At 36.5% G+C, this 25,768-nt stretch overlaps 3 protein-coding genes across 5 annotated transcripts in view; 2 read left to right on the top strand and 1 right to left on the bottom strand.

The window, feature by feature from the left end:
- gna11a (guanine nucleotide binding protein (G protein), alpha 11a (Gq class)) overlaps positions 1 to 15,351 on the top strand; it is a 40,380-nt gene extending 25,029 nt beyond the window's left edge. Inside the window, exons 2-7 of one of the 2 annotated variants that reach the window (XM_067416014.1) lie at positions 3,278 to 3,462; positions 3,827 to 3,981; positions 7,158 to 7,286; positions 12,884 to 13,013; positions 13,988 to 14,141; positions 14,293 to 15,351. In XM_067416014.1, coding sequence (XP_067272115.1) covers positions 3,278 to 3,462; positions 3,827 to 3,981; positions 7,158 to 7,286; positions 12,884 to 13,013; positions 13,988 to 14,141; positions 14,293 to 14,483 — 944 coding nt within the window. In that variant the 3' untranslated portion in view covers positions 14,484 to 15,351. Of the gene's footprint in view, positions 1 to 3,277; positions 3,463 to 3,826; positions 3,982 to 7,157; positions 7,287 to 7,677; positions 7,807 to 12,883; positions 13,014 to 13,987; positions 14,142 to 14,292 lie in introns of both variants that reach the window. The other variant, XM_067416013.1, reaches the window with a different exon arrangement.
- Positions 1 to 25,768, bottom strand: part of LOC137040417 (guanine nucleotide-binding protein subunit alpha-14-like) — a 168,715-nt gene that overhangs the window by 72,786 nt on the left and 70,161 nt on the right. The gene's annotated exons all lie outside the window — the stretch shown is intronic.
- Positions 19,609 to 25,768, top strand: part of tle5 (TLE family member 5, transcriptional modulator) — a 41,528-nt gene continuing 35,368 nt past the window's right edge. For both annotated transcript variants that reach the window (XM_067415996.1, XM_067415995.1), the window contains exon 1: positions 19,609 to 20,015. In XM_067415996.1, the coding sequence (XP_067272097.1) occupies positions 19,989 to 20,015 (27 nt within the window). In that variant the 5' untranslated portion in view covers positions 19,609 to 19,988. The remainder of the gene's footprint in view (positions 20,016 to 25,768) is intronic.

Below are 25,768 nucleotides of genomic sequence, written 5' to 3'. Positions count from 1 at the left end.
TTTAGCAGTTTTACCTTTACTAAGTTACCTTCTTCAAACTGGGCATGTTCCACGTGTCTAATTAGGTCTGTAGGTTTGTCAAGTTTCACAAATGGCATAATTAGTGTCTTCTTCGCTCACAGTAAAAAAAACTTCCATAACAAGCGCTAACAGCCACATGTAGCGGGATCGGCTCAAACGGCGACACGTGACTGACCTGGCCGATCAATCCGTGCATCTCTAAAATTAACACACATCAAATACATTTGTTAAATATTTTTATTAAAGGTGCCCTAGAATGAGTTGAAACAATGTTAAATTGTTTTCTGATATCTACATAGAGGGTATGTGGCTTATTTAAGGGCAAAAATTGTCCAGATAGTTTTACAGGTCCATTTACAACCCTAAATTGTCCCTAGGATGTAATGCTCTGTTTTTGCCTTATTTTGAAGAGTCATGAATATTAATGTTGAGCTCTGCACTGATTGGCTTATTTCAGCAGCTCACAGCAGTTCAGCTGTTCAGCGAAGCGGCTCGTGAGTCGTGACAGAACACAGACCGACTGAATGACACTTTAAGCAGAACATCTCAAATGGAGATTGCTGAAATGCAGCTTGCTTGTTTATTGGTGTTTTCAGATCATCCGCGTGTGCGAGAGAGAGTTATAAAATCTGTTTTTAAATGTATTTTTTACAACGGGGGAATTGTTGCAATAGCTTACACACAGCGCAAGTAAGCTCGATTTCGAATGGTAAATTGAATTAAAAAAGACAACTAAACAGTAATAAAATAAGAACAAATAAACATATTAAAAAATAGCACAAATAAATACAATAGAATAAAAGATATAAATGAAATACACTGCTTTATTTTTTCAGGTAGGTCTAACATTAAGATAAGAAACTGAATTAACAAATGCAAAGTGGCTAATTAAATTTAAAATAACATTGGATAATGTTTTTTGCAAAAAATGAAGTTTCATATAAAACCATTAAAGTTACACACGTTGATCAGTCGAGAGCAGTGTGATCGTTTGTCTTTTTGTAGTTTGACTTTGAATAACAAATGACTGCTGTCACTTTAAGAACTGCCGCACTCATGGATCCTGAACACTGTCCCTGTTACTCTTTCTTCATTTCTTCCTGAATTGTTTACGACTGTGTTTACATTAATACTCTTCAAAATGTGCACTGAGAATTTGTTTGAGTGTATTTGACCAATAATAAGCTGGAAAAAGAAGCAAATATTTGCACTTGTATGTCAGAGGGGGCTTTATTATGGTATGTGTGTGCGCTTCAGATGTGAGCGCGAAATCTGAGGGGATTCGTAGAATTGTGTGCAATCCCGCGCGAAATTCAGACCGATCACACACACTAACACTAACACTAACACGCTGTCGTAAGGAAAAGTCCAGCAGAACGAGCGTCCATCGTGTTCCGAGGGTTAACCGGCTGAATGAGGGTATGTGGTGCGTGTCAACTCAATGTCGGTCGGAGAGGAGAGGAGAGGGCAGGGCAGGGCAGCTGGGATCGATACTGTAGAAACTGAGCAGGTTATCGTATCTTTTCAGATATTTCAGAATCAATATTTTTGACAACACTAGTTGCACTGTGCCGACCCAGGCTTTTTAAAAGTGAAATAAATCCACACTTTAGAGCGCCGCTTACCGGGCTTCCATGGCAAGAACAAGCTGGCGTGCAATAACCGGAAATCAGATGGCCATGGAAACCAAAACTTGCGCGTTTGGAACCGATGATCGGAACCGAAAACAAATTTTCTAAACGATTCCAATGGATTTGTTTTTTTTTTTAAACGGTTCCAAGTTAGAACCGGTTCTCGATGCCCAATCCTACATATGTGTCCATGAGAGCTGCCGTTTTTTGCTGTTCTCGAGTGTCGCGTGTTTATCTGCAGGCCCGATGATTCGCTCCGTCAGTTCCGCCTGACAATGAACATGTTTGGACGGATGCAAATGTTGGGGGCGTGCATATAAATGATCCCCAACGATTGCATCACGGTTGGCGTTATGTTGAGAATCACATATTTTTCTGTGGTGTTTTTCATGCATGAAAATAAGGAGGAGGGCAATAGTGTTTCAGACTCACAGAATGTGCTGTCCATGTACTGAACTCTTATTATTTCACTATGGCAAGGTTAATTCAATTTTTCATTCTAGGGCACCTTTAAATATGTTGGCTAATTGTTTTCTGGTGCAGGTGTAACGGTAATCTTACATCTGTTTAAAGCCAGGTGCACACGGTGCAATTTTGGCCACGATTTGACCGTCTGAGACAAATTTAGCAAATCCTAAAAGATTCCTCAGATCCTAGGCTAAAATCTGACGTCTTTGGTCGTTAGTTTGACATGTTCACCAGCAGCCGATTAATGAGCGCTGCGATCAAATTTTACCTCAGACGAAATTCTGGCAGTGTCAGAAGATTTGGCACAGAATCCTGCAGTGTGACTCCTCCTACGATGACAGTCAAATATCTCCGTTTTTCAAGACAAACTATGACCAAAACGAATGCTAGAGATTTCTTTGTAGCCAGCATTTCAGTCCCGCGTGTAATGCAGCTCACGGTCACCGAACGCGTCATTCATTGATGATATAAAACTCCGGACGAGTTTTCTTGTCCGTGTCCGTTTTTAGCGCGCCTTCACTATCGTGCAGTCTGACATTAATGCCATCTGAGATCTTAGCGTGACAAGGCTTACATCGGGGATCATATTCGTACAGTCTGACAAGGGACATTTGCAAAGGATTTTGAAAAATCGCAACAGTGTGCAGGACCCATAACACCTCACCAAATTTGAATCCGTTATACTTTTGAAAGACTTAATAATTAGTGTGTGTGTTTATAAAAATAAAATAAAAAAATTCCCATTTGTGCAGAGAATTTGTTCAAAACCATATTTTTCAGTATTGGTAAACATGGCTTAGTTATAACATCTTTCTGATACCAAAAGTGTCTCGTGATTTAAGTTCTGTTTAACCCATTACTATATAATTAAATAAAATGTATAATAATAATAAATGTAATAATAATAATAAATGTTGTAGTTTTTGTTTTATTTCTTTTATACTTTCGAACGGCTGTTATTGTGTCTGTCTGTGTCTATTATTTCTTTTTTAGGTGCAATATTTTATACTTTTTTATTAATAATAATAATGTTTTATTAATTTATTTCATAATTTGTTGCCATAAAGTATTGATTTACTGAGATAGCGGAGACGGAAAATAAGCCAAAATATGATCTAACCCTATTCCAACATGTTTTTTTTCTTCTCTCTCTTCAGGCACGGGAGAGAGCGGCAAGAGTACGTTCATCAAACAGATGCGCATCATTCACGGGACAGGCTACACCGACGAGGACAAGCGTGGGTTCACCAAACTCGTCTACCAGAACATCTTCACCTCCATGCAGGCCATGATCCGTGCCACAGAGAACCTCAAGATCCCATTCAAATACGAAGAGAACAAGGTGACAATCTCTGGCTGTCACTGTGCTGTAATCATCTCTTTGATGCCCAGAGTGCACGTTGAGATGCAAATCAAACCCAGATAGGCCATAAACGTGGCTATAAAAAGCAATACAAGCCTCACTTGTAAATTTTATTGCCATCACACCATGGTCAGCTGTCTGTCTTCTGCGCAGAATTACGAGTTAATTATTCTCATGTTTTGGTTTTAAAGAATCAGTTAATATTTCCTAAAGAAGATCCTTAAACTTTAACTCGACAACTTGTGACCTAGTTGGTTCTAAACCCCTTTGGAAGTCATTAGTATTACACAGCCATTAAGTCATAAACTGGGCTGTTTACTGTGTACCGTGTCTTTATCCACAGTCCAACGCTCTGGTGGTGCGAGATGTCGATGTGGAGAAGGTTTGCTCCTTTGAACAGCCCTATGTCAATGCAATAAAGATGCTCTGGACGGATCCAGGCATCCAGGAAGCCTACGACCGCAGGCGAGAGTACCAGCTCTCTGACTCCACTAAATAGTAAGTGTGTGCTGTTATTAGCCATTAGCTCCTTTTAACTTCATTGCTTTTAAATGAGTTGTTGAATGCTTTGTCTTTACTTGTGGTCAGTTAGAAGTATGACACATCTGAAAAGAAATATGCATGTATAAATGCAGTATTAAAGGGTTAGTTCTCCCAAAAATGAAAATTCTGTCATTAATTACTCGCCCTCTTGTCGTTCCAAGACCTTGACCCATGAAGATATTAAGCAATTTAATGACCACTTTCAAGCCCTAGAACGGTAGTAAAGACATTGTTAAAATAGTCCATGCAACTCCAGTGGTTCAACCTTAATTTTATGAAGCGATAAGAATACGTTTTGTGCGCAAAAAAAGACTTGTACGCTGTTGACTTTGTTGAAACAGTGCAGCACTTCCTAGTTCTGCGACAGAACAACCTGTGCATGTGTCGTGGTGCTCACTTGAACATCGTTGACCAATGGTAAGCCGCCGTTCTGGAAGCGCTGTACTGTTTACACTACGGCAACAGCATAAGAGTCTGACACCGGTCGCTTCATAATTAAAGTTGAACCACTGGAGTCATCGATTTTAACAATGTCTTTACCTTTCTGGGCCTTGAAAGTTGCTATGACGTCGCTGCCTATGGGTGGTTCAGAAACATCTCGGATTTCATCAAAAAATATAATTAAGAGTCATTAATGACAGAATTTTCATTTTTTGATGAACTAACCCTTTAAGGCCGTTCACACCGATAACGAAAACTATAGTAATAACAAAATGTGCATAGAGACAGAGCGGCACATAATCTGCGTCATAATCTGAAAGCCACGCCCACCCGGGGGGAAAACAAACCAGCCGTCTCTATTGATTTTCTACCGGGAAGCGGCCTCCTTGTCATTTCAGACTTATTACAAAAAAAAAAGAACAGTGTCTAAAAGCTGATATGTGACATGGTGTACAGAAAACAAGCTAAAAAACCCAGAAGTTTTTATAAGCTGTTGATCCAAAAAACGAGCGTTTAAAGACATAAAAGTGCATATATGCAATAGTGACAGAGCGCGAGATGCAAGATTACACTGAGAACTACGCCCACTGGAGGGGAAAGAAATCAGTGACAGGAAATATAATATATAAAACTGACATTTGGATATTTGACAAAGAGTTTACTGCACACGTAGACATACTGAGTGTCAGGATCCCAGAATTGACCTATTCTTCCTGCTGAAGCTTCATGTCTTATTGCCTGTATCCACTATGTCTCCTTAAACGCTCATTTTTTGTGGTCGACAGCTTATAAAAACTTAGTTATGTTTTTTAGCTTGTTTGCGGCACACCTTGTCACACATCAGCTTTTAGACATTGTTCTGTTTTTTGTTATAAGTGAAAAAAGAGCCGACCGCTTCACGCAATACAAAGTCAATGGAGAGCTTGGATTGTCTCTCCCCCCCCCCCCCCCCCCCGGGTGTGGGCGTGGCCTAAATATGCTCTGTCTCTATCCATATCAACCAGCAATCATGTTCTGTTTATTATTAGCGCGCACTGCAGTTATGTTGCCTGCCACTTTAAACGGTAGAGCTCTTTAAAATCAGGTCGATTCTGATTGGCTGTCAATATTTTATTGTTCATCAGCTTAAATCATTTTAAGTGATTTCAAAGATTTAGTTCCTCTGTTATATTTGTGGTGTGGACTTACTTGCTAAGATGATTATTTATTAAAACTGTCTCTTTAAAATGATCATATTTGGTGTGAACGGCTCTTTACGATACAATCATTTGTTTTGGTCAAAAATTTGTCTGTTACACCCGCATGGAATCTACACTCTACCCAAAAAGTTTCAAAATGTTGAAACCCCTGTAGAACACAAAATAAGACATTTTGAAGATTGTTTACACTCCGCTTTTTAAAAAAAAATGGATGCACTGAAATCTTATTGTGAGAAGGCTGTCAAGCTTCAAAAATATGCCCGTGTGATTGTGACCAATGCCTTCTGAATTCACACAATATCTTCTGGAACCAACAGAAATGCGGTCACACTGCGCTTTTTCATTCTATCTGCTTCGTTTTTAATATGCATGTGAAAACAGGATGCAAACTTACAATCTGCATAATTGTAGTGTTGCTGTGGACGTGACGTCATAGTTCAGTGTCCATAGAAATTTCACATGCTTATAGTCTAGTGAGACTATGGCTTTAAATGTTTTCACACCTAGCTTGTTAGGTAAATAAAATAACTTTTTTCTTCTCACTTGGTCTTTTTATGCATATACGAACACGGCGGTTGCACTCGAATCCGCATCAATATAATTGGTCCAAGATCACTCAAACGAGGTGTTTTCTGGTCAAATGAAAACTTTGCAGTTCGCATCTAGTGAGAAAGTCTGACCCAATAGACCAAAGAAGCAATATCTTGCATGTAATGCAGCTCAAAATCATAACTTTTCTAGAAAGAAAGCTGCAAGTCTGTGGCAATGTTGTCAGACTTAAAAACCACACTTCTGACCAATGAGAGGACAGTTTACTTACATGTGTAGGGCCCTTTGAAATCGATTATCGATTTCATTTCATATCGATTATTATTTTGTGAGTTTGTGTTTATGCTTTGACAATTTTCTCAAATGAAACGGAAAAATGCTCATAACCAGTGGCTTTGGAAATGAAGTTCATGCATTCATGCATGTTGAGACGGCAGAGGCTGAAAACAGCGAGCTTCAGTGTGTGTTCACAGACTCTAGTATATTTTGCAGTTTGATTTTATTGTGCTGATCCGCTTTTTATTTATTCATCGAAAGATGGACAAATTCCGTGTTATACAAGAAATTCCGCTTTTATGACTGGATTTTGTGATTCCACGCTTTCTGCATTGTGGTAATCATAGGTCCCTTCATGTGACTATTAAAAAAAAAAGTCAGTTTAAAAATGTTAGAAAGAACCAAACCAAGAAGAGAATGCAATATTAAAATCATTTGAATCGTAAAAAGCAGATCTGAAAATCCCCTTGACTCTCACTCTCACTCACATCAAAATCCGCTGTCAGGTTTGTGCTTTTGACGGCAAGTGTGAGTGTAAAAGAGAGCAGCGTAAAAATCCTTGAACCTTTTGTTTTACGAAAGTTTGTGGATTCCATGTGGGTCCGCTTGTGTAGTTCTGTATATGCACATGTACATGCCTGTGTTTCTTACCGGTTCCTCCCACAGTTACCTTAGCGATTTAGAGCGTATATCAACTTCGGGATACGTGCCCAGCCAGCAGGATGTGCTGAGGGTCCGAGTGCCCACTACTGGCATCATAGAGTATCCCTTTGACCTGGAGAATATAATCTTCAGGTATCGCCAATCCACGGCACACCCTCAATGCCGCCGCTGTCTCCTGACCTTTAACCTGCTGCTGCAACTGCACTGCCGCCTTCCCTGATTGCATTCTCACACCCACCCGGGGCTCAGCCTTTGCTGTTGTTTCTTTGCTACTCTTGAAGAGTTTTTTATTTTGGGGAACTCTATAGAGATCGTCACCGGAGTAAGCGGAAGGTTGTGCCGTCGCATCCCAGGATCCCGAGCGGCATTCTCTCACTCTTTTTCCAAAGCTCTTAAAGGGATCTGCTGCCGTGCTTTATTTTGTTTTCTTCTTCCTTCCCTCTCTCTCTCTCTCTCTCTCTCTCTCTCTCTCTCTCTCTCTCTCTCTCTCTCTCTATCTCTCTCCGTGTCTCCTTGTCTCTAGCTATCTAAGCGATTTGGACCGTATCGCAGAGCCGTCGTATCTGCCGACCCAGCAAGATGTGCTTAGGGTTCGCATCCCTACCACAGGGATTATTGAATATCCCTTCGACTTGCAAAGCATCATTTTCAGGTAGATCATAATGTCGTCGAGGACTCCTCCCCCAGTTTGAATGTCTTCATGTTTGTAACATTTTGCAAATCAGTGCGTTGGTCTGGTCCACTTCGGCCGGTTGAATGAAGAGTCGCTAAGTTCACCCACTTTCTGTGACGTTATTGGCTGTAAATGTCCTTCTTAGTCATTAACCTCTTGTCATCATTAACTTCATTAACATTCATCAATTTTATTTGTCTTTGTTTTTTGTTTTTATGCGTATGGAACTGAGGGGATTGTAGAATGATTTGGGGTTCATCCGTTTTCCTTTTTTTTTCTTCAGTAACCCGTTTTTGGGTCAAATGTCAAACTTTTTGACGTTTATATTTATAGCAATCAAGGAAAACGTTTTTAGCCTTTCAACCACTTCCAGAGGTAGTTGAAAAACGCAAGACCAGATTGCTTTCGCAGTGTTAGACGCTCATGTGGTCAAATACGTTCGAACATTTACAAAGGCCGCCTACTCCTCGCCTACTGACCCAATGAGTTAAAGGGTTAGTTCACACAAAAATGAAAATTCTGTCAATAATTATCTACCCTCAGGTCGTTCAACACCCGTAAGACCTTCATTCATATTCAGAACACAAATGAAGATATTTTTGTTGAAATCCGATGGCTCAGAAAGGCCTTCATTGACACCAATGTCATTTTCTCTCTCAAGACCCATAAAAGGCACTAAAGATGTCGTTACAAAGCCCATCTCACTACAGTGGCTCTACAATCGTTTTATGAAGCGACGAGAATAGGTTTTTGCGCAAAAAACCCCCAAATAACGACTTGTATAGTGGTGGGCAGATTTCAAAACAAAGCTTTGAACCGTTATGAATCGGTGTATCGATTCATGATTTGAACCGTGTGTCAAGGTCAAACTGCTGAAATCACGTGACTTTGGTGATCCCACTCATGAATGAACAAACGGTTACACATTTTATAAGCTTTTCACCAGTCCTCAGCCGTTACGGTTACAGGCTACGCACATACAACGAGAGCATTATCCCCAGCACACACCATTGTTTTGGATGTTACAAAATATTCGCAATAAAAACTGACCAATCAGGTTGTGATAACATCTCTATGCCTTTAGCTTTAGCTGTAATTTCTAAGCGGACCCGGACAATTTTTTTCTTGTTTTTGATTCCAACCAAGCGAACCAAACAACAAGCGTGAACGCACCCCCGATTGCATAATGAGAAATGAGATCTTTATCCAAATTGAGTTTATGCTACAGATACTGTGTAAATCCTAGCATGGAAGCATTGTTTTAATAGTGTTAATGGTGTTGTTTTTGAAGTTCTTGGTGGCCAGGAGGCAGGGTTCTTTGACAATAACGCAAAAGCACATTACCGATGATGCCTGCGAAGGGGGAACATTTACGAACCGTAGCTCGGCAGGTGATGCGGCAACGAGAAGCCCTCCACAACCCCCCCTGTTTAGAGCCGAGATGAGAGAGAGAATTCCTCTGAAGAGAGGTGATCACAAAAGCCCACAAATCGATTGGAAGCCAGCGTGTCAAACCCCTCCTACGCACGCTGGCGCCAGAAATAACTTCACTTACAACAAGGTTCCCTCTTGATCCATGCTTGACATGTACAAATAACAAATTTGTGAATGTTTATTGCATATAAAAAAAAAAGTAAAAAAAAAGCAAACACTCTTCAATCTATTCAGTAAGGTGGCTGGGTCACATTCCAGGTAAATGTCAAGTTAGATCTAGTACGTTCTAGGCCACTTATGGTTTTAGGTGACACATACTACAAAATGCAAATAACCTGTAGGCGATGGACCGAAATACAGGTGAAATGTTTTGGTTAAGTAACCTACATGGTAACGGTACACATTATACTCCTCAACCCCCAGCCATTAAAACACTCTGTAACAAGGTTGAGTTGTCTTCCTCTATGGCTCCTTGTCCTCCAGAGTAAGAGAGCTTATCCTCGTAAGTAGGTCAGCCGTACCTCCTGCAGGAACGGAGGCTGGCTGAAGAGGCTTTATTTTAGGTTGTAGCTCCTGAAGGAGTCCATTTATCAAAGCTTTACGCCTTGCCGCTAGAGACTGAGCTAGCGAGACTGTGTTGCCTACATAAAATAAAACCCTTCTCTTCTGTTTTTCCCCTTACCCGTGTGCAGGTGTGATGGGGAGGGGGGATAGCACAGCTGAGAATTGCTCTGATTATTCCCTTGTTTTAGCTGGAATCTCCAGTGAGTTGTCTCTGTACATTTCCATTAATTTAGGAGCAGTAAGCGTTACCTGACTGCTGAGCTGGGAATGGCCCATATTCTTGTAATGTGCTGGAGGCGAAGTGTTAAGGTCTGTTCACACCAAGAGTGACACAGAAAATCAGTTTGATCGTTTGCCTGCTTTAATGCAAGATATAATAAGTGCTGGGCAGATTGCTGATTTCAAATTAAAGGACGGAAATTGTAGTTAGAAATGTAACAACATTCTGACTATTTTTAGATTACTTTTGACCTAATTTATCTCTTGAATGGGATTATGTACTCTATTGATAAATAAAAAATAATATATAAAAACAAAGTGGAGAAAAATATTTTACCTTCTATATCAACAACATAAAACGCATTAAGCTTTATATTATACCAAGGCTTCCCAAAAGGAGAATCACTAAATCCTAAATATGTAATCTATTAGTTAACATCAGTTAATGTATTATCTAACATTACCAATGGTACTTTTGTTACAGTATTTTTAAATCTTTGTTAAATAAATAAAATAAAAATAAAATACTAAATAAAAATACTAAATTGACATATAAAAGCAAATTAATAAAAATGACCACAACACCACAAAATGAATACAACTTTAAAAGTTAAATATAAAAATCTATTATAAATTATAAATATGAATAAAATCTATAATAGTATCTCAATGGTACTAAAATAACACTGACTGTAGGCACAGTAGAGGCATTATTATTATTATTATTATTATTATTATTACCATGTTTAAAAACAACTTTAATTCATATAACTTTACACTTTAATTTAATACAATGAACGTTAACTTGAAATTTTTTTGCAGCTACTTGCCAAGGTAACAATTTTTATATTTAACTTGATGTACTACTAAGTAAAATATAATATAGGCATTTATTATAATATAGAAAAAAAACTATATGGACATAAAAAGAAATAAAAATGGTCAAAATACAACAAAACCCTAACTTTAAAAGTAAAATATATATTTTAAAAATTCAACACTTTTGATACTTTCCTTAAAACATAATTTTTATGTCTTGATTTAAGTTTCACCCCAGATTTTAACAAAAATTTAAAAAAATCTGCAGAGAAATTAGTTTGGCATTTCTTACACACCAGGCCAAACAGTTTTTCCCTCCAAATGATTTTTTTTTAAGGCTACTTGTTTGCCAAACACTAAACATGTCCATAAAAATCTTGTTTAAGATGAAACATGATGCATGACGAAAACAAAATAATTTCAGTAAAAAAAATTGTCTAATAATGCTGTGATTGTCAAAGGAGCCAAGAGCTCGGGACACGAAGCTCCCAAGTAAAATTCGAACATGTTTTCAATGAGTGTACGCACACCGGCTGCGGCATTCGGCGCCTGTCCAAGGCGTCTCTAGATTTTATTGATGCAAAAATCTAGTAATTTCACCACAGATACATATCATTTGAATATAATTTACAATTCTACTCTTTCAAAGTCATCACATGGCTTTTTGCCTCGGGTAAAGCAAGGAAAAAAGACCATACCATTTCTAAATAAGTTGACATAATGGATAGCACTCGTCCTTTCTCATTTATTGGAGGTGGAAAACCAAAGTTTTTTTATGACCTGCTGGATTTCTTGTAAAAATCTATAAATAAATAAACGATTTTTTTTTAAATTACGAAATGGAAGATTTTTTGTCTATTGTAATGTAATAAATACCCATACTGTACTTATTAAACTAGTGTGAAAATTATTTTAAAAAATACATTTTGTAAAGTCTACAGGGCCAAAACGTCCATGATGTAGCCGAAAGCTCGCATCTTATTGGTCGATTGGTCGAGGCCTAGGATTATACTTTGTTTATCTTCAAATGTCCTCATTGTTGTTAATAAGCTTTTAGCGCATTAGCATAATTAAAACAAATTTATTTTCTTTCTTCTTTTTTTTTATGATCGGTCTGGGAGCACCTTAGAATATGTTTTTCCATCTGTCCCGGGGCTTTACTGATACACTGCCAAATTCTTTGCGCACACTTTTTCCTCGCTCATTCTCCCCATCCGTCATGTCTGTTTTTTCCTCAGTCTTTGCATGGATGTTACTAACCCCAGTGTGCATCTGAAACTCCACAGTTCTCTTTTTGTTTGTGGCGTATCTATATGTGTTTGTGTGGAAGTTTTGCTTCCTTTGTGAAAATCGCAGCTAACAATGTTTCAGAACTGAAGACGACCGGCTCCACACTTGACCATAGATTATTCTCCCGCCCTTAAACTCCAGTCGCATGATGAAATCATAATTACTTCTGTAACTCTTTGTACTAAATTGGGAAGGTTTTACCTCTGCTGTCATGTTTTGAGCTGGTCGTTCGATACACAGTTGATACCTGGAAACTGTGCAATGTCACGACTTAATTTGTGCAACTTTGTGGGAATGAATTCCAGATGTAATGCGATTAACCTCATGATTTTCCGGCCAAAATGTTAATATAATGATAACCGACATGTGATTTTCATGATTTCCCATCTTGAAGTGCTCATTTATTTTGCTGCTGTTGCAGGGCCACTAGATGTCATTTGATGTAATTTGTAAATTGTTACTCTTTGAGAAATCTCTAGTAGCCCATTCCACCGAAAGTGGTGCATGGGGAAGTGCAAACCTCAGATATGGCCCGCTTTTTTTTTTTCCCCGAACAACCAACATGACTTGGCTTTAAGGACTAGTCATTTTAATTCAAATCCAGATTGGTCACCATATGCGACTGGAAAAGGATTATATGTAGCTTTCATTTTTCATATGTAGCTTCTTCATTGTCATGTTTATCAAACCATTCTCTATGTCTACTCATACTTTGTTACCTCTGTCTCAGGATGGTGGATGTCGGAGGGCAGAGATCAGAGCGCAGGAAGTGGATCCACTGCTTTGAGAATGTCACATCTATCATGTTCCTGGTTGCCTTGAGTGAATACGACCAGGTCCTTGTTGAATCTGACAATGAGGTGATTATAGATTTTTTTTTTTTTTTACATTTTTTTGTTGTTGTTGTTTTATATATATTATTAATATTTATTTATAATGTATAAATGAGTATATACATATATTCTTTTAGTTTTTTAAAGTATTATTAATATTATCTTTTGTTATATATATATATATATATATACATATATATATAGTTTTGTAATGTATTAGTAGGATTATAATGTATAAATGTGTACTATATGTTTAGTATTTAATTTGTATTTATAGGTTTTTAATGTATTAATTTTATTATTAAAATTATTAGTTTATTTTATATATTAATAGAAGTTAATAAAATTATGTCATGGTTGTATTTATAGGTTTTTAATGTATTTATTATTATTGTTATTATTATTATTTTGTTTTATAATGTAAAAAATATTAAAAATTTTATAATATACATTTGTAAATTAAAATTATTTTTAGTAAGTAGTTGTTTATATTAAGATTTTTTATGTATTATGTATAAAATATTAAATGTACATCAATATAATATATACATTTATAAATTGTGTTATTCATTTTAGTTATTTATTAATATATTATGATATTTTATTATGGAAAAAATTTAAATGTACATCAATATAATATACATTTATAAATTCAAACTTTTCCCCCCTTTTAAATGGTGGTTAGGCCCTTGTTCATCAACATAAACATTTCTTCAATCTGTTCTTAAATTTCAGCCCACATTTGACTATAATAAATCTTTGAAGTAGTCTAGTATCTATTTAGTAAAAAAAAAAAAAAAAAAAAAGGTATATTACTCTGTACTATAACAGTACAATACAATACATTTGGAAATGCATCAGTTAATTGAATTGGTGTTCATGGAAGTTAGATGTGCATTTAACCACATTTAGTGATACTTGACAGTAATATGCATTAGTCATCAGTGCAGTCGAAGCTGGGCGCCCTTTCATTGTGGTATTTTGGTTTCTGAAATCTGCAGAATCGCATGGAGGAAAGCAAAGCTCTGTTTCGCACAATCATCACCTACCCCTGGTTCCAGAACTCTTCAGTCATTCTGTTCCTGAACAAGAAGGACCTTCTGGAGGAGAAGATCATGTACTCTCACCTGGTGGACTACTTCCCTGAATTTGATGGTAAATTTATATGAAGCCTACACTGACACCATGTGGTAAACTTGTGAACTACAACCACAACCACTTCCATTTTTTTTTTTCTTTACTTCCAAAATCTGTTTTATCTCCATGACTAGTGATTTGTTTACTGATCTCCTCTACTGACTCGCAGGTCCACAGAGGGATGCCCAGGCGGGCCGCGAATTCATCCTGAAGATGTTTGTGGACCTGAACCCGGACAGCGACAAGATCATCTACTCGCACTTCACCTGCGCCACAGACACCGAAAACATCCGCTTCGTCTTCGCGGCGGTCAAGGACACCATCCTGCAGCACAACCTCAAAGAGTACAACCTAGTGTGAGAGAGAGACCGAAAGAGAGCGAGACACCTGCAGCCCACATTCGGCCGAAAGCACTACACACCTCACACGCAGAAACACACATGCACGGGAACCGTGCGGACACACCTTCACTCCCATTAGGCACTGGATCTTCATGTTATTTTCTTTGCCTGTTATTTCCTCTCTTCCTGAGTGTCGACCCCCTCCAGTTGATAGCTTTACCATCCACTCTTCCTCAAACACGAGGGCTGGGCCGCTAAACCGGTGCCTAATGACAAAGAGCATCCGTTTGCTCTGTAGATGGGCTGTAAGTGGGCTCTACCTGAATGAAACTGAGGTACGAACTTAACGGAAACACTCGGCGGAGGCGCACGTGTCCCGTAATGAAGAGTGGGCGGCATTCTTGAAAGACTTCACCTCGCGTCACTGAATTTAACCAGGTGTTAGTTGTGCAATCACGTGCTATAACACTAGAGGTGAAGGTGATTGGATGATTTGATTAAATACTATTTTAGGAGTGATGTTTAGAGATTTCCCATCACTACTTGAGTACTTGGAGAAAGACTTTTTCCGAAATGCGAGGAAGATGAAATGAGAGCCACCGCAGATTTTAAGTGTGAAGATAATTATTTTTCTTTTTTTCTCGATCGAATTGTCCTGAAATTTTCCAACGAAAACCCAGTCTGCATCTGTATCCGCTAAATTTATCATTTAGGCGCCGAACTGTTTCCTCCAGTCCAATAGTAGGCAGTATTGGGTGTTTAATCAGTATAATTAAATGGATCCAGCTAGTATTCAAAGATTGTGATTTGTTTACATGCTTCGACACAAATCAGTTTTGGAACTATGGTTTGACTGAAGGAATCAAATAAACGCCTTTCGCAGCTGATTCATATTCGTTTTTACTCAGTATAACATTGAAAATATGAATATCCAGTGATTGAAATGTTCGTAAACACTCAACGCAGTACAACACAAAAGTGCTATATAGGGTGAAATCGATACGTTTTTTTTAATTTATGTAATTTATGGACCAGATATGTAACAGGACTCACTTTTTCCGCATGAGCGCACTACAAACGAAAGCGGGATTGAGTCTCTACTGCTGTAAAAAAAATCCATTGGCAAGTGAGCTTTTCTTTTTGGTATTTCGTAAATTTGATTGTCACCGTTCTGTTCTTTTTGTTTGTTTTTTTTTCCCTAATATTTGAATCGCTTGAAAATGGGAAGTTGAATTTCCATTTCATCAACGTCGCTTTATGCAAATAGGAAATTGAGAATTTTATCAGTGGTTGAATTCTTAACTGGTCTCTGCTTGCGTTGTTTGTTTGGGGTTTTTTCCTTTCTTATTTCGAGAGGGTTCGCTCTTGGTTTCGTAGTATCATATCTTAGTTCTCACTTGATTAGCTTTTTGGATTCCATAGCTAGCTGGCTTTTTTTGGGGATCTTGATGATGTAATTCAGGTGAGTTTTCATACTTTTCATTACAAGGGCTAATTGTGAGCGGAGAATGAACCGACTCTATGAAGACTATGGAGCAATAGGTACGCCGAAGTGGGTATCTGAATCAGGGACCGCGCGGGTGACGCCACAGGAGTTGCCATTTTCCGTAGGTTCAACTTGCAGTGCATCCAGGGAGCATATTTTGTGAGGCCCTTGTGATCTTCGGAAAAAATACAAGGACAAGCGACTTGCGCTATTTTCTTTAAGCGACTTTGAATGGGCTGTTTTGATTCTGTAAGTTGACGGATGAAGTATTAACCATTTTACGCGGCGGCGGTGGCGCACATTTCTATTTGCCATGTTTGGTTTTGAGGGCCATGACGGTATCGCTTTTGAGTCCCGTTTACTCGTTTATCGCACGTTAGCACTCATACAGTCTTATTGGCTTTGTATTATTGAAGCAAAATAGCTTGAAAGGACTTGAATCATTGGAATTTGCGAAAATAACGAAATCTCATGTTATGATTTAGGGAAATATTTGAATCACGACAGTCACATTGGCGCAATTATTTTTTTGTTTTGTTTTAAACCTGTAATTGAATGTATTTTAGGAGGTTTCTCTATTTGAATTCTATAGTTTGGAAGTGTCGGTCAGTGCACAAGGCTTTTGAAGGTGTTATTTATACGCATCCACCCCCCCACCCAACCGCAGCTGTATATTTGCAGTTTTGTTTGCGTTTAATCCTACAAGCCTTCTTATACATTTGGACCTTTTGGTGCATTTTACGAATTGTTTGCCAAATTGCGAAAAACATTTTTGTTTAACTAAACAATCTTCCTGTGCCAGGCCAGTTAAGCTTTTGTTTAGTTTAGTTTCTTTTTCATTTTGTTTGTTTGGTTTAGTTTTGTTTTGCTTTGTTTCATTTTGATGTTTTTGTTTTGTTTTGTTGTTTTGCTTTTAGTTTCATTTTGATGTTTTGGTTTTGTTTCATTGTTTTGCCGTTGTATTTTTCGCTTTTCAAACATCCAGAATTTGCATACCGTCATGCTTCTGGGCGGGGCTTGATTCATTTTAAACTATATGTTTACTTGGGTGGGATGGTACTGTCAGTCGTCATATGCCAATTTCGAACGGTTTCGTTGTTGTACAAATAGTGGACCTGCAAATTATGACGGCATTTTTGAACATATGAACGTTTGAGGCTTGTACATACAGCTTTCATTTTAAAGGGCTAGGCCTAATCTAAGAAACACCTTTCTTTCTTTATCCAATTAAAACACTACAGCCATTAATGTCATACCCATTCAGTACAAAAGTACCAAAACATCATACGTTCTGCAGATGGTAAAACTAGCTTTGATGTGCTACTCAACTGGTGTTTAAGTTTTTTTCCTCCCTGGGTTAATGCACTGAACCTACTCTGCAGTAATGAAACTAACTCCACTCGTGATGTATCTGTTCCTCCAAACTTGTTCCTGGTACTCTGAAAGATGCAGACACTAATGAATAGAAATGACGCTTTCGCTTGAGGTCCACACTAATGTGATGGATACGCGTACAATATGAAGCTATCTTTATTTTATTTTTTTCTGACGTCGATGCATTACCTGAACACTTGTATGTAGGACACTTTAATATAATACATTTCTTTTTGATAAAACCGGTAAAAATAAACTTGTGTAGTGGTGTATAAAATCAAAGTATTGTATTACTTTGTAATGTATTTCTTGTTCAGTTGGTTGCTCTTTTTCATTTCCTTTTTTTTTTTGTTCTTTTTTTTTCTTTTTTTAAGCATACCAAATGTAAATGATGTACTATATTGAGTGTGCCAATCCCTTTGATTTGTAGAGCCAGACTCTTTACAAGTGCCAATGTTGTGGAAATCATTTAAAAAGGACTTGTGTATTTTATGGTCCGGTTTTTAAAAACAAATAAACATTAAGTATGTGATTATGGTAAATGCGCAACAGGAAAAGGACAATTTTATTCTGTATTTAAGATTAAAGATGACAAACTGCTGTTTTTAAAAAGAAATGACGTTTTAATTGCATGTGTTTGTTTTCGGTGGAGAGGGTCGGGTAAAGGAGAAACCGTATTAACGCAAAACCCTGCTGACAAGGGGCTTAATTATTGTTCATTTACAGTATTTTAGACATATTTCTCTTTTTGTATGTTTCATTTCAACCACTGTTGCCTGAACCTCATTCATACATGAAAATGACTTTCATAGCCTTCTCCTTTAAAGAAAAAAATATCCATTTTAAATTGGAATAAAATTTGTTCCTATACATTTGGGTCTGTGTTGAGGTTTTGTTTTTCATTTATTATGAAAGATGAACAAGGTAGATGGTCTTCCTGGTGAAATATGAACTACATTAAGAGTCTTTCTTTGTAGTTATAACGATAATCTTAGCTTCCACCATATTTGAGTTTGGGATTACCCTCCCTTCTCATGAAGAATTAAAAGAATGATTAAATGATTCATACACTGTTCAACTGGGATCTCGTATTATAATATAACTTCAGCTGCTGAGATGTCATTTAAGTCACATTTATGCTTATTTATTGGATGACTTACATGTGGTTGTTGAATTGAGTTTTTATTTGAACATGGGAAACTGAAGGAAATATTTTTAATCTAATGTTTGTCATAAAGTAGAATGATCTGAACTTCGTAGTTGCATTGATGCTGATTTTAAGTACACACACAGTATATGCACATTTTTTTGAAAAATATACACTTCATTTACATAAAAACATTATGTAAATAAGTATTTAAAATGAAATTTCGATAGAAATATAGCTATATTTTGTTATATATTATATAATTGTAGATAAAATAAAATGTAATGGTTTTTCTTTAAGTATTTGAGCTATGTGGTGGTTCAGTTTCATTGTTCGATATTAAAATGTTTATGTTATGTTAATATAAAATTAAAATGTTTATATAATAAAATTAATTAAATATATGGAAATAAAATAAATTCAGAATATGAAATAAAATTTAAAAAATATATATAAATTTTATATTTATATGAACTGATTTTATAGCTATATATTAATTGTATAATTATCTTATGTAATAGCACACGTATATGTGTGTGTGTGTGTATATGTATATATATATATATATATATATATATATATATATATATATATATATATATATATATATATATAATGTAAGTTGTAGATGAAAATATAATTAAAATCGAATATTTAAATATTCCATAAATATTACATTTAATTTTTTATATAAATGACTAAATAAGTTTGCTGCTGTTGCTTTAATTGTTATTAATTATATAACTATATATATATATATATATATATATATATATATATATATATATATATATATAAAATATAACAGAAAAATTACATATAAATTTTTTAGGTAAATTACTAATTTTGTAAATATATCAAATAAATAGTAAAAAATATATTACAATTATGTTATATATTTACGAGCTGTTTTCGTATTATGTATTAATTATATAATAAATATATACTGTACAAATACTGAAAATATAAATTATTCAAATGATTCATTTATTATCCAAATTTTATATATATATATATATATATATATATATATATATATATATATATATATATATATATATATATATATATATATATATATATATATATAAAATATATACATATACATATATATATACAACAACAAAAACAGCAGCAGCCATCAGCTCCCAAACTCCACTTCATCTCTTGCACAGCCACTCGATTTCCTCCAACCAGGGAGGAGATAGACACACCAGCCCTTGTCTGAGCTCATTCCCAACGTGGAAAAGGACAGGAAAGATACCATACCAATCCAGCAGATTCCAGCAAATCATCTACGGATCATTTTTCCATGCCGAATGCGTGTTAAAGAGCGCGCTCAGTGCGGCACACATCAGGCTGCTTTATTGCCATAGCAGCAGCGCGAGCTGCCTGTAGCTGGCACAGGAGCTAGCGACGAAACAAAGAAAACACACACAAATATAGACGTCTATTGAGCAAACTGCTTTCCTGTTCTTTAAGGAGGAGAAGGCAAGACCCCGAAGACCAAAACTGACATGATGTTTCCACAATCCAGGCACTCGGTGAGTGTAAATCGAGCTGTTTTCTGGCGCTGTGTTGATGTTGTTAGCTGGCTTGAGCTTAGCATTGGCAGGAGAGGCGTCCGTGCAAGTGTGTGTTTGCTGAAACTTATCGCAAAGGTTAAATATTTAACATATGTTTTATAATATCGTCTTATAACCTTTTATATTTTCAACCCACACGTTTCTGCCTTAAAATCCACTAATGCGTGATTTGGCAGCGCATATCTGTGTTTTCAAATAGGAACAATGTAGATGTTGTGTGCTTGGAGTGCCTGTGACATTTAACAGTTGGTGAATTGTGAATTAATATATTCAACTTTAGTCTCAAACCTCCTAAATGTGGTGCACAACCCTTTATATCCGTTTACTTTGCAGCAATATATGAAATTATGAGATTTCAGACGTTTATGTTGACATTTTTCAGGTTGTATTAGTCTTTTCTGATGAACTCCCATCATTTTGCCAGTGGCTGAAATGGAGTAGTGCCAAAATCCATCTGTTAACTAACACTTTTTTTTTCCAAGAGTTTTGCCAGAAACCGAAGGTGTAAATCTGTAATGACATGCATTTGCATTGTGCAAGATGTTTTCCCCTGCAGCAAACCAGAGGTGTGTGGTTGCGCAGCACCTCTTGATCTTTTAGCCAAAGTAGAGAGTCTCTACCCCTGCTTATGAACTCATTTATGGATTAAGTTACGCTTACACATAACGAGTCACTTCCTAATCAGCCTGACTAACACAGGTAAGGGATTTAAAAGTGGATTTAGACTATTTGCAATATGCCTACTGTCTGTGATACCTCATCACATGCGAAGTTTCCTGGAGGCTGTTACTGATTAATGAGCTAATATGACAGATATTTTGATTAGGCACTCTTGATTAAAGCCGTACGACTGGAAATCGTAAGGAGCTAGATGGCAATGAGCAGCATGATTTGGTTTGCTTTACAAATATTATCTTGTCACATTTGATCGTCACTTAAAACAACCTGTTTTACGTCAATGATGCTGTATTTTCAAGTGAATCTGAGCAGAAATGGAAGGTGACACTTGATTGGCTAGTGTAAAGTGGACTTGATGTCATGCGCAAAGGAACCTCGTTTCAGTGGCGGAGCAGTTTGTTCCATTTTGATTAAAGTCAGAATAGACCTTTATCACAACTTCCACGTTTGAGACCAGAAATACGTGTTAGTGGTGGTAACGTACTTCCGCCCCGCACTTTCAAAAGCTAGACAAATGGCGCAAGCGACGAGCAAAAGTTATTGTAGCGTACCAGGCTGTTCTAATTACTCCCAAAAGCAGCCATATATGTGGTTTCATTCCTTCCCTGTTGATGGTGAAGTTCGGCGGAAAAGGTTTCATGCAATTTGGCGGGATGAAGGACCAAATTTTATTTCCGGTTTTTGTGAGAGGTCTATAGTTTTTTTCTTCTACAGATCAACTTGCCTAACATATGGGTCAATGATGTGACGTTCATTTTTATTTTTCCATATTCATTTATTATACTGTAAAAAATATGATTAATAATAAGGGCTGTGTATTGCCAAGAATCTGGCGATACGATACGTATCATGATACAGGGGTTACGTTACGATATATTGCGATATTGTAAGGGAAAAAAAACAATGAATAAAAAAATATTTTTTTATAAGAGTAAAGAACACAACCATATGCATAAAACATGACAAGTAACTGTTTTATTGAATTAATACAGCATCATTTATATCACTATTTTGTGCTATCTAAGTAAAGGGAAATAGTAAAGTGACTGCAGGATTCTTTATTGTACATGTTTTAAAGGTTCACAGTATTGCAGTTTTTCATTTCTAAACTATTTAGCAACAGAAAGTGCATAGTTCATTCATTCCATGACTAAATGACTCTGTTTTATATTTAATACTGTAAAGCTGTTTTCTTTAATGCAGTCTATCGTATAAAGTCCCATTTCAAGTAGGCTACTGGACTGCAGAGCTGGTGCATCCATATTCACATCGCTATGATCAGATGCTTTCGTTCTGCTGCCACCGCTGTCAGTTTTGGTGTGTTTATTTTGTCACTAAGAGGAAAATGTGCTGTATGTATTCTATCGAAACGGTTCTCCGCAACGCGGATGACGTCCGGATGTTAAGCGAGCTCTCCGATTCAATGTTTCCTGAGTACTGGATTTTAACTTGGCCTATTTTGCAAACGAAATGACTCTTGTTGATTTCCTTAGTGGCTTCTTTGTAGCTCAAGCCAAAGTGAGTCCACACTTCAGCTGTGTTAACCGCGGGAGCGGAATCATTCTATGATATCGTCTTGTGAGGTTTGCTAATGCTAATGCACACACACACATTCACCTTGCGCTTCTCTGGCTCTGCGTCAGTTACGTTCTGAGATAACACTGTCATCTAGCGGTTGGGTTGTATACAGTCAGTGTGGTTTAATTCGAACACAAAGCCACGAATTTTGGATGTAAATAAATAAATATATAAATATCGATATAGTGTTTTTGAGAATCAATACAGTATCTCCAAACAAAATATTGCGATATTCACATGTATCAATATTTTATTACACCCCTAATCAATAATTTATGACACCATATGTTTTTACATTGCTTTAACTTATAAAAAATAAGTTTCTACAAAGCAATTTCTACAAAATTCAACTTGATTTAAACAAAATCTGTTTAGATTTTGTAGTAGCCTAATTTAAGTTGAAATGACTTAAACATTCAAGTTGATTGTACTTAAATGTTAGGAAGCAACTTTTTCAGTGTACATAGTGACAGTGTGGCTTGAAATCTCTTTTGTGATGAGCATGTTTAATTTTTCATTTTTTTTTTTACCATGAAGACAATAAAGGATGATTTCAAAAATAGAAAAAGCCCCATTAACAAGATTTTATATATATATAAAATTGGATTGTTTAAGCCTTTTATCTTACACAGTGTCACATAATATTTGCATAATTTAACATTTTATTGGCAAGGTTAAGTTTAGTTATAAAAATCATGTGGCACAACTCTCCAAAAAACAAGTATTTTTATGAATTAGAAATTTGTAAAATAAACGTTTGTCCTATAATAATAACTTCTCTGATATTTTTCTTGGTTACACCACGAAATTTCATTAAATTATCCATGAAAATATTTTTCAAAATTATACGAAACCGATATGAATATGAAGGTTACAAGACATTTGCACTTGATTTAAATGGGATTGTTTTTTTTATTTTTTATCATGGATACTCTTTGTCATTGACCCATTAAGAAAGTAAAGGGTCAATTTTGATGACATCCGGACCTCTTTGCATTGGGCTCATTGTCGGATGAATGGCTCATATTAAAAATATGAAGGATTTACTCGAAAGCCATGACAGTCGCCGCAAACGGCGAAACGGTAGCAGTGCTGATACTGGGAGGATATCTAAACACTGGAAAAGGCTCTCAGCCAATCAGATTCGAGAACCAGGAAGAACTGTTTTGTGTATAATATATTTATTATATATTATATATAATATATTTATTGTATATATAATTTTCAGGTGTTTGAGCTGAGATAGTGAACTGAACTGCTCCTTTACAGCTCGTTAATGAAGGGCCGATGGGGAGCATGTGAAAATGTGGGCCCAGTTGTAGTCGGCACTACTTTGTTGCCACGGTGCTGTGACTCCATAGCAACGACTTCTCACCAGACTTGACACCGAAGGTGTTTACTCTGACCAGCCTGAACAGTTCATGACTTCAATCATTCACCCCGGTGTAGTCGTACACACAGCCTTTTTAATCGAGCAAGCCCTCTGCGACTGTTTTTTCCGAGGTCATCTAATGATGCTTGTATCCCCGTGACACAATTTTCGCTCCTTAATTGGAGTATTAAGACCAATACACCAAGTAAAAAGCATGGCTTTTGGATTTAAACCCTACATATTGGAAATGCATCCCGCTGTGTGTGCTTCAAAATACCGGAAATGTTTAGTTAGCATTGTATGAACATTACTCTAGCAAGTACCTGCAAACGCATCTCAAATTTTCTGTGCCTGATAACACTTAATAGCGTTTTGTCCTCCATTTTGTTTGTTGAATCGAGATCCAGACGAGTGATGTCATAATGGTGGGGATTTGTGAATTGGAGTGCGCCATTGATTGTGGCTTTTCAAGGAGTCATTTCTGAAAGCCATTGTTGCAGTAATGGCTTGAAAGAGAAGAGTTGGCACAGAAATGTACACGCACCCGTGTGTGTGTTGCCCTGCTGATGCTTTGGGTGGGGCGCTCGGGGCAGATTTATTAAGTCTGCTTGAGTGAGCAGGACAGATCTCAGTCTTTCCCTCCCCAGATCCCTCAACGCGGTGGATAATCCCTGTTGTCCCACATCTTGCTCATTAAATAAACTCTACTTCTTACACACACACACACACACACATTTGGCATTTATTCCCTGCATGCTTATGCATGCCTAACGACAAATTTATTGCGTTCTGCAACTACTTTTTTTTGTGCCACGCTAAGATTTAAAAATGACTTTGCCCCTGTTCCGACGGTAATTGTTTCTCATGTGGACGTCCGTAAAAATAAATTTGCATGCCACCTCGCTGATAACTATAACTCATGCATTCAGATGATTTATTCACGGTGGCGGAGCGAGTTTTGTGATCCTGGGAACACTACTCACAAATGATTGTCAGCTGTAAAAATGTAATATGCTTGTAATAATAACAATAAAATCGTATTTAATTTAATAATAGAAAATTAATAAATAATTTAATTATTTATCTCCTGTTTAAAAATAGGAAGATGTCATTGCAAATTGAACCTATATAACGTTAATTACTGCTGTAACAATGGCTCATTTCAAATGTTTGCATGTTTTTCTTCTCTTTCTCTTTTGAGCGGTGATGAAAGATTATTCTTATAAATTCTTTCCAGCTTTTCAGGAATAAAAGTGTAGGTAAATCTAGATCTTTTACATGCATCCAAATAACAGTGAAGCGCACGATACGGTGCTCCACAGGGGTCAAAAAGGATACAAACAGTTATTTTGAAGCGATCTTTTCTTGAAAACTCAGAGATGTGCATTCGGGCGGCAATTCAATCACCACACGACCTTGTTGCTTGTCAAAAAACAGAAGGTCATTGTCCGGGGATTTTTACGCGGGTGGTGGGAGAAAAACACTGACATTCTGGATTCGGATGGCAATAACTTAACAGACTAGCCCCTGTCAGTGATGAAAATACGTTACGATCCCACGAGAAACAATTACTTTCCGAGTAGGGCTTTTATTTGCTTGTTTAGCGGTTAAAGTTTAAATCTAGCTCGCGTCGCTTGCCAATTTAGTCTTTTTTTTTCATTCTACTGTACTATCATAAAAAGGAAAGAACAAGAAAAAAAAGTATGATTTATTAAAAAAAAGAAAAGAATTCTGACAAATACATTTTTTTCAGTTGTATTTTTTTTTTTTTAAAAATACCAATTTTACATTTGGGCTTTTCCCTCATAATATTGAATAATTTTTATCGGCAAATACAACTTTGAATCGCCATTATACAAATAATTTCTAAGTTCAATTAATGGGAAAGCAGGTCGTCTAAAATCAAAATGAATAAACTTCAACAATAGAAATATAATAATTCAATCATATCGCAATTATCTCATGTATTGCAATCTGTATATTGTGAGGTAATTGTCAATACTATATTGCCTTAACAAGCACTGCTAATATATAAAAACATATAAATATACTTTTTAATAAAGAAAATATAAATAAACATGTA

The sequence above is a fragment of the Pseudorasbora parva genome, chromosome 14 (assembly GCF_024679245.1).
Source record: "Pseudorasbora parva isolate DD20220531a chromosome 14, ASM2467924v1, whole genome shotgun sequence".
Taxonomy (NCBI): Eukaryota; Metazoa; Chordata; class Actinopteri; order Cypriniformes; family Gobionidae; genus Pseudorasbora; species Pseudorasbora parva.
Note: the sequence above shows the minus strand (reverse complement) of the source record. Positions and strands in the feature narration are given on the sequence as shown.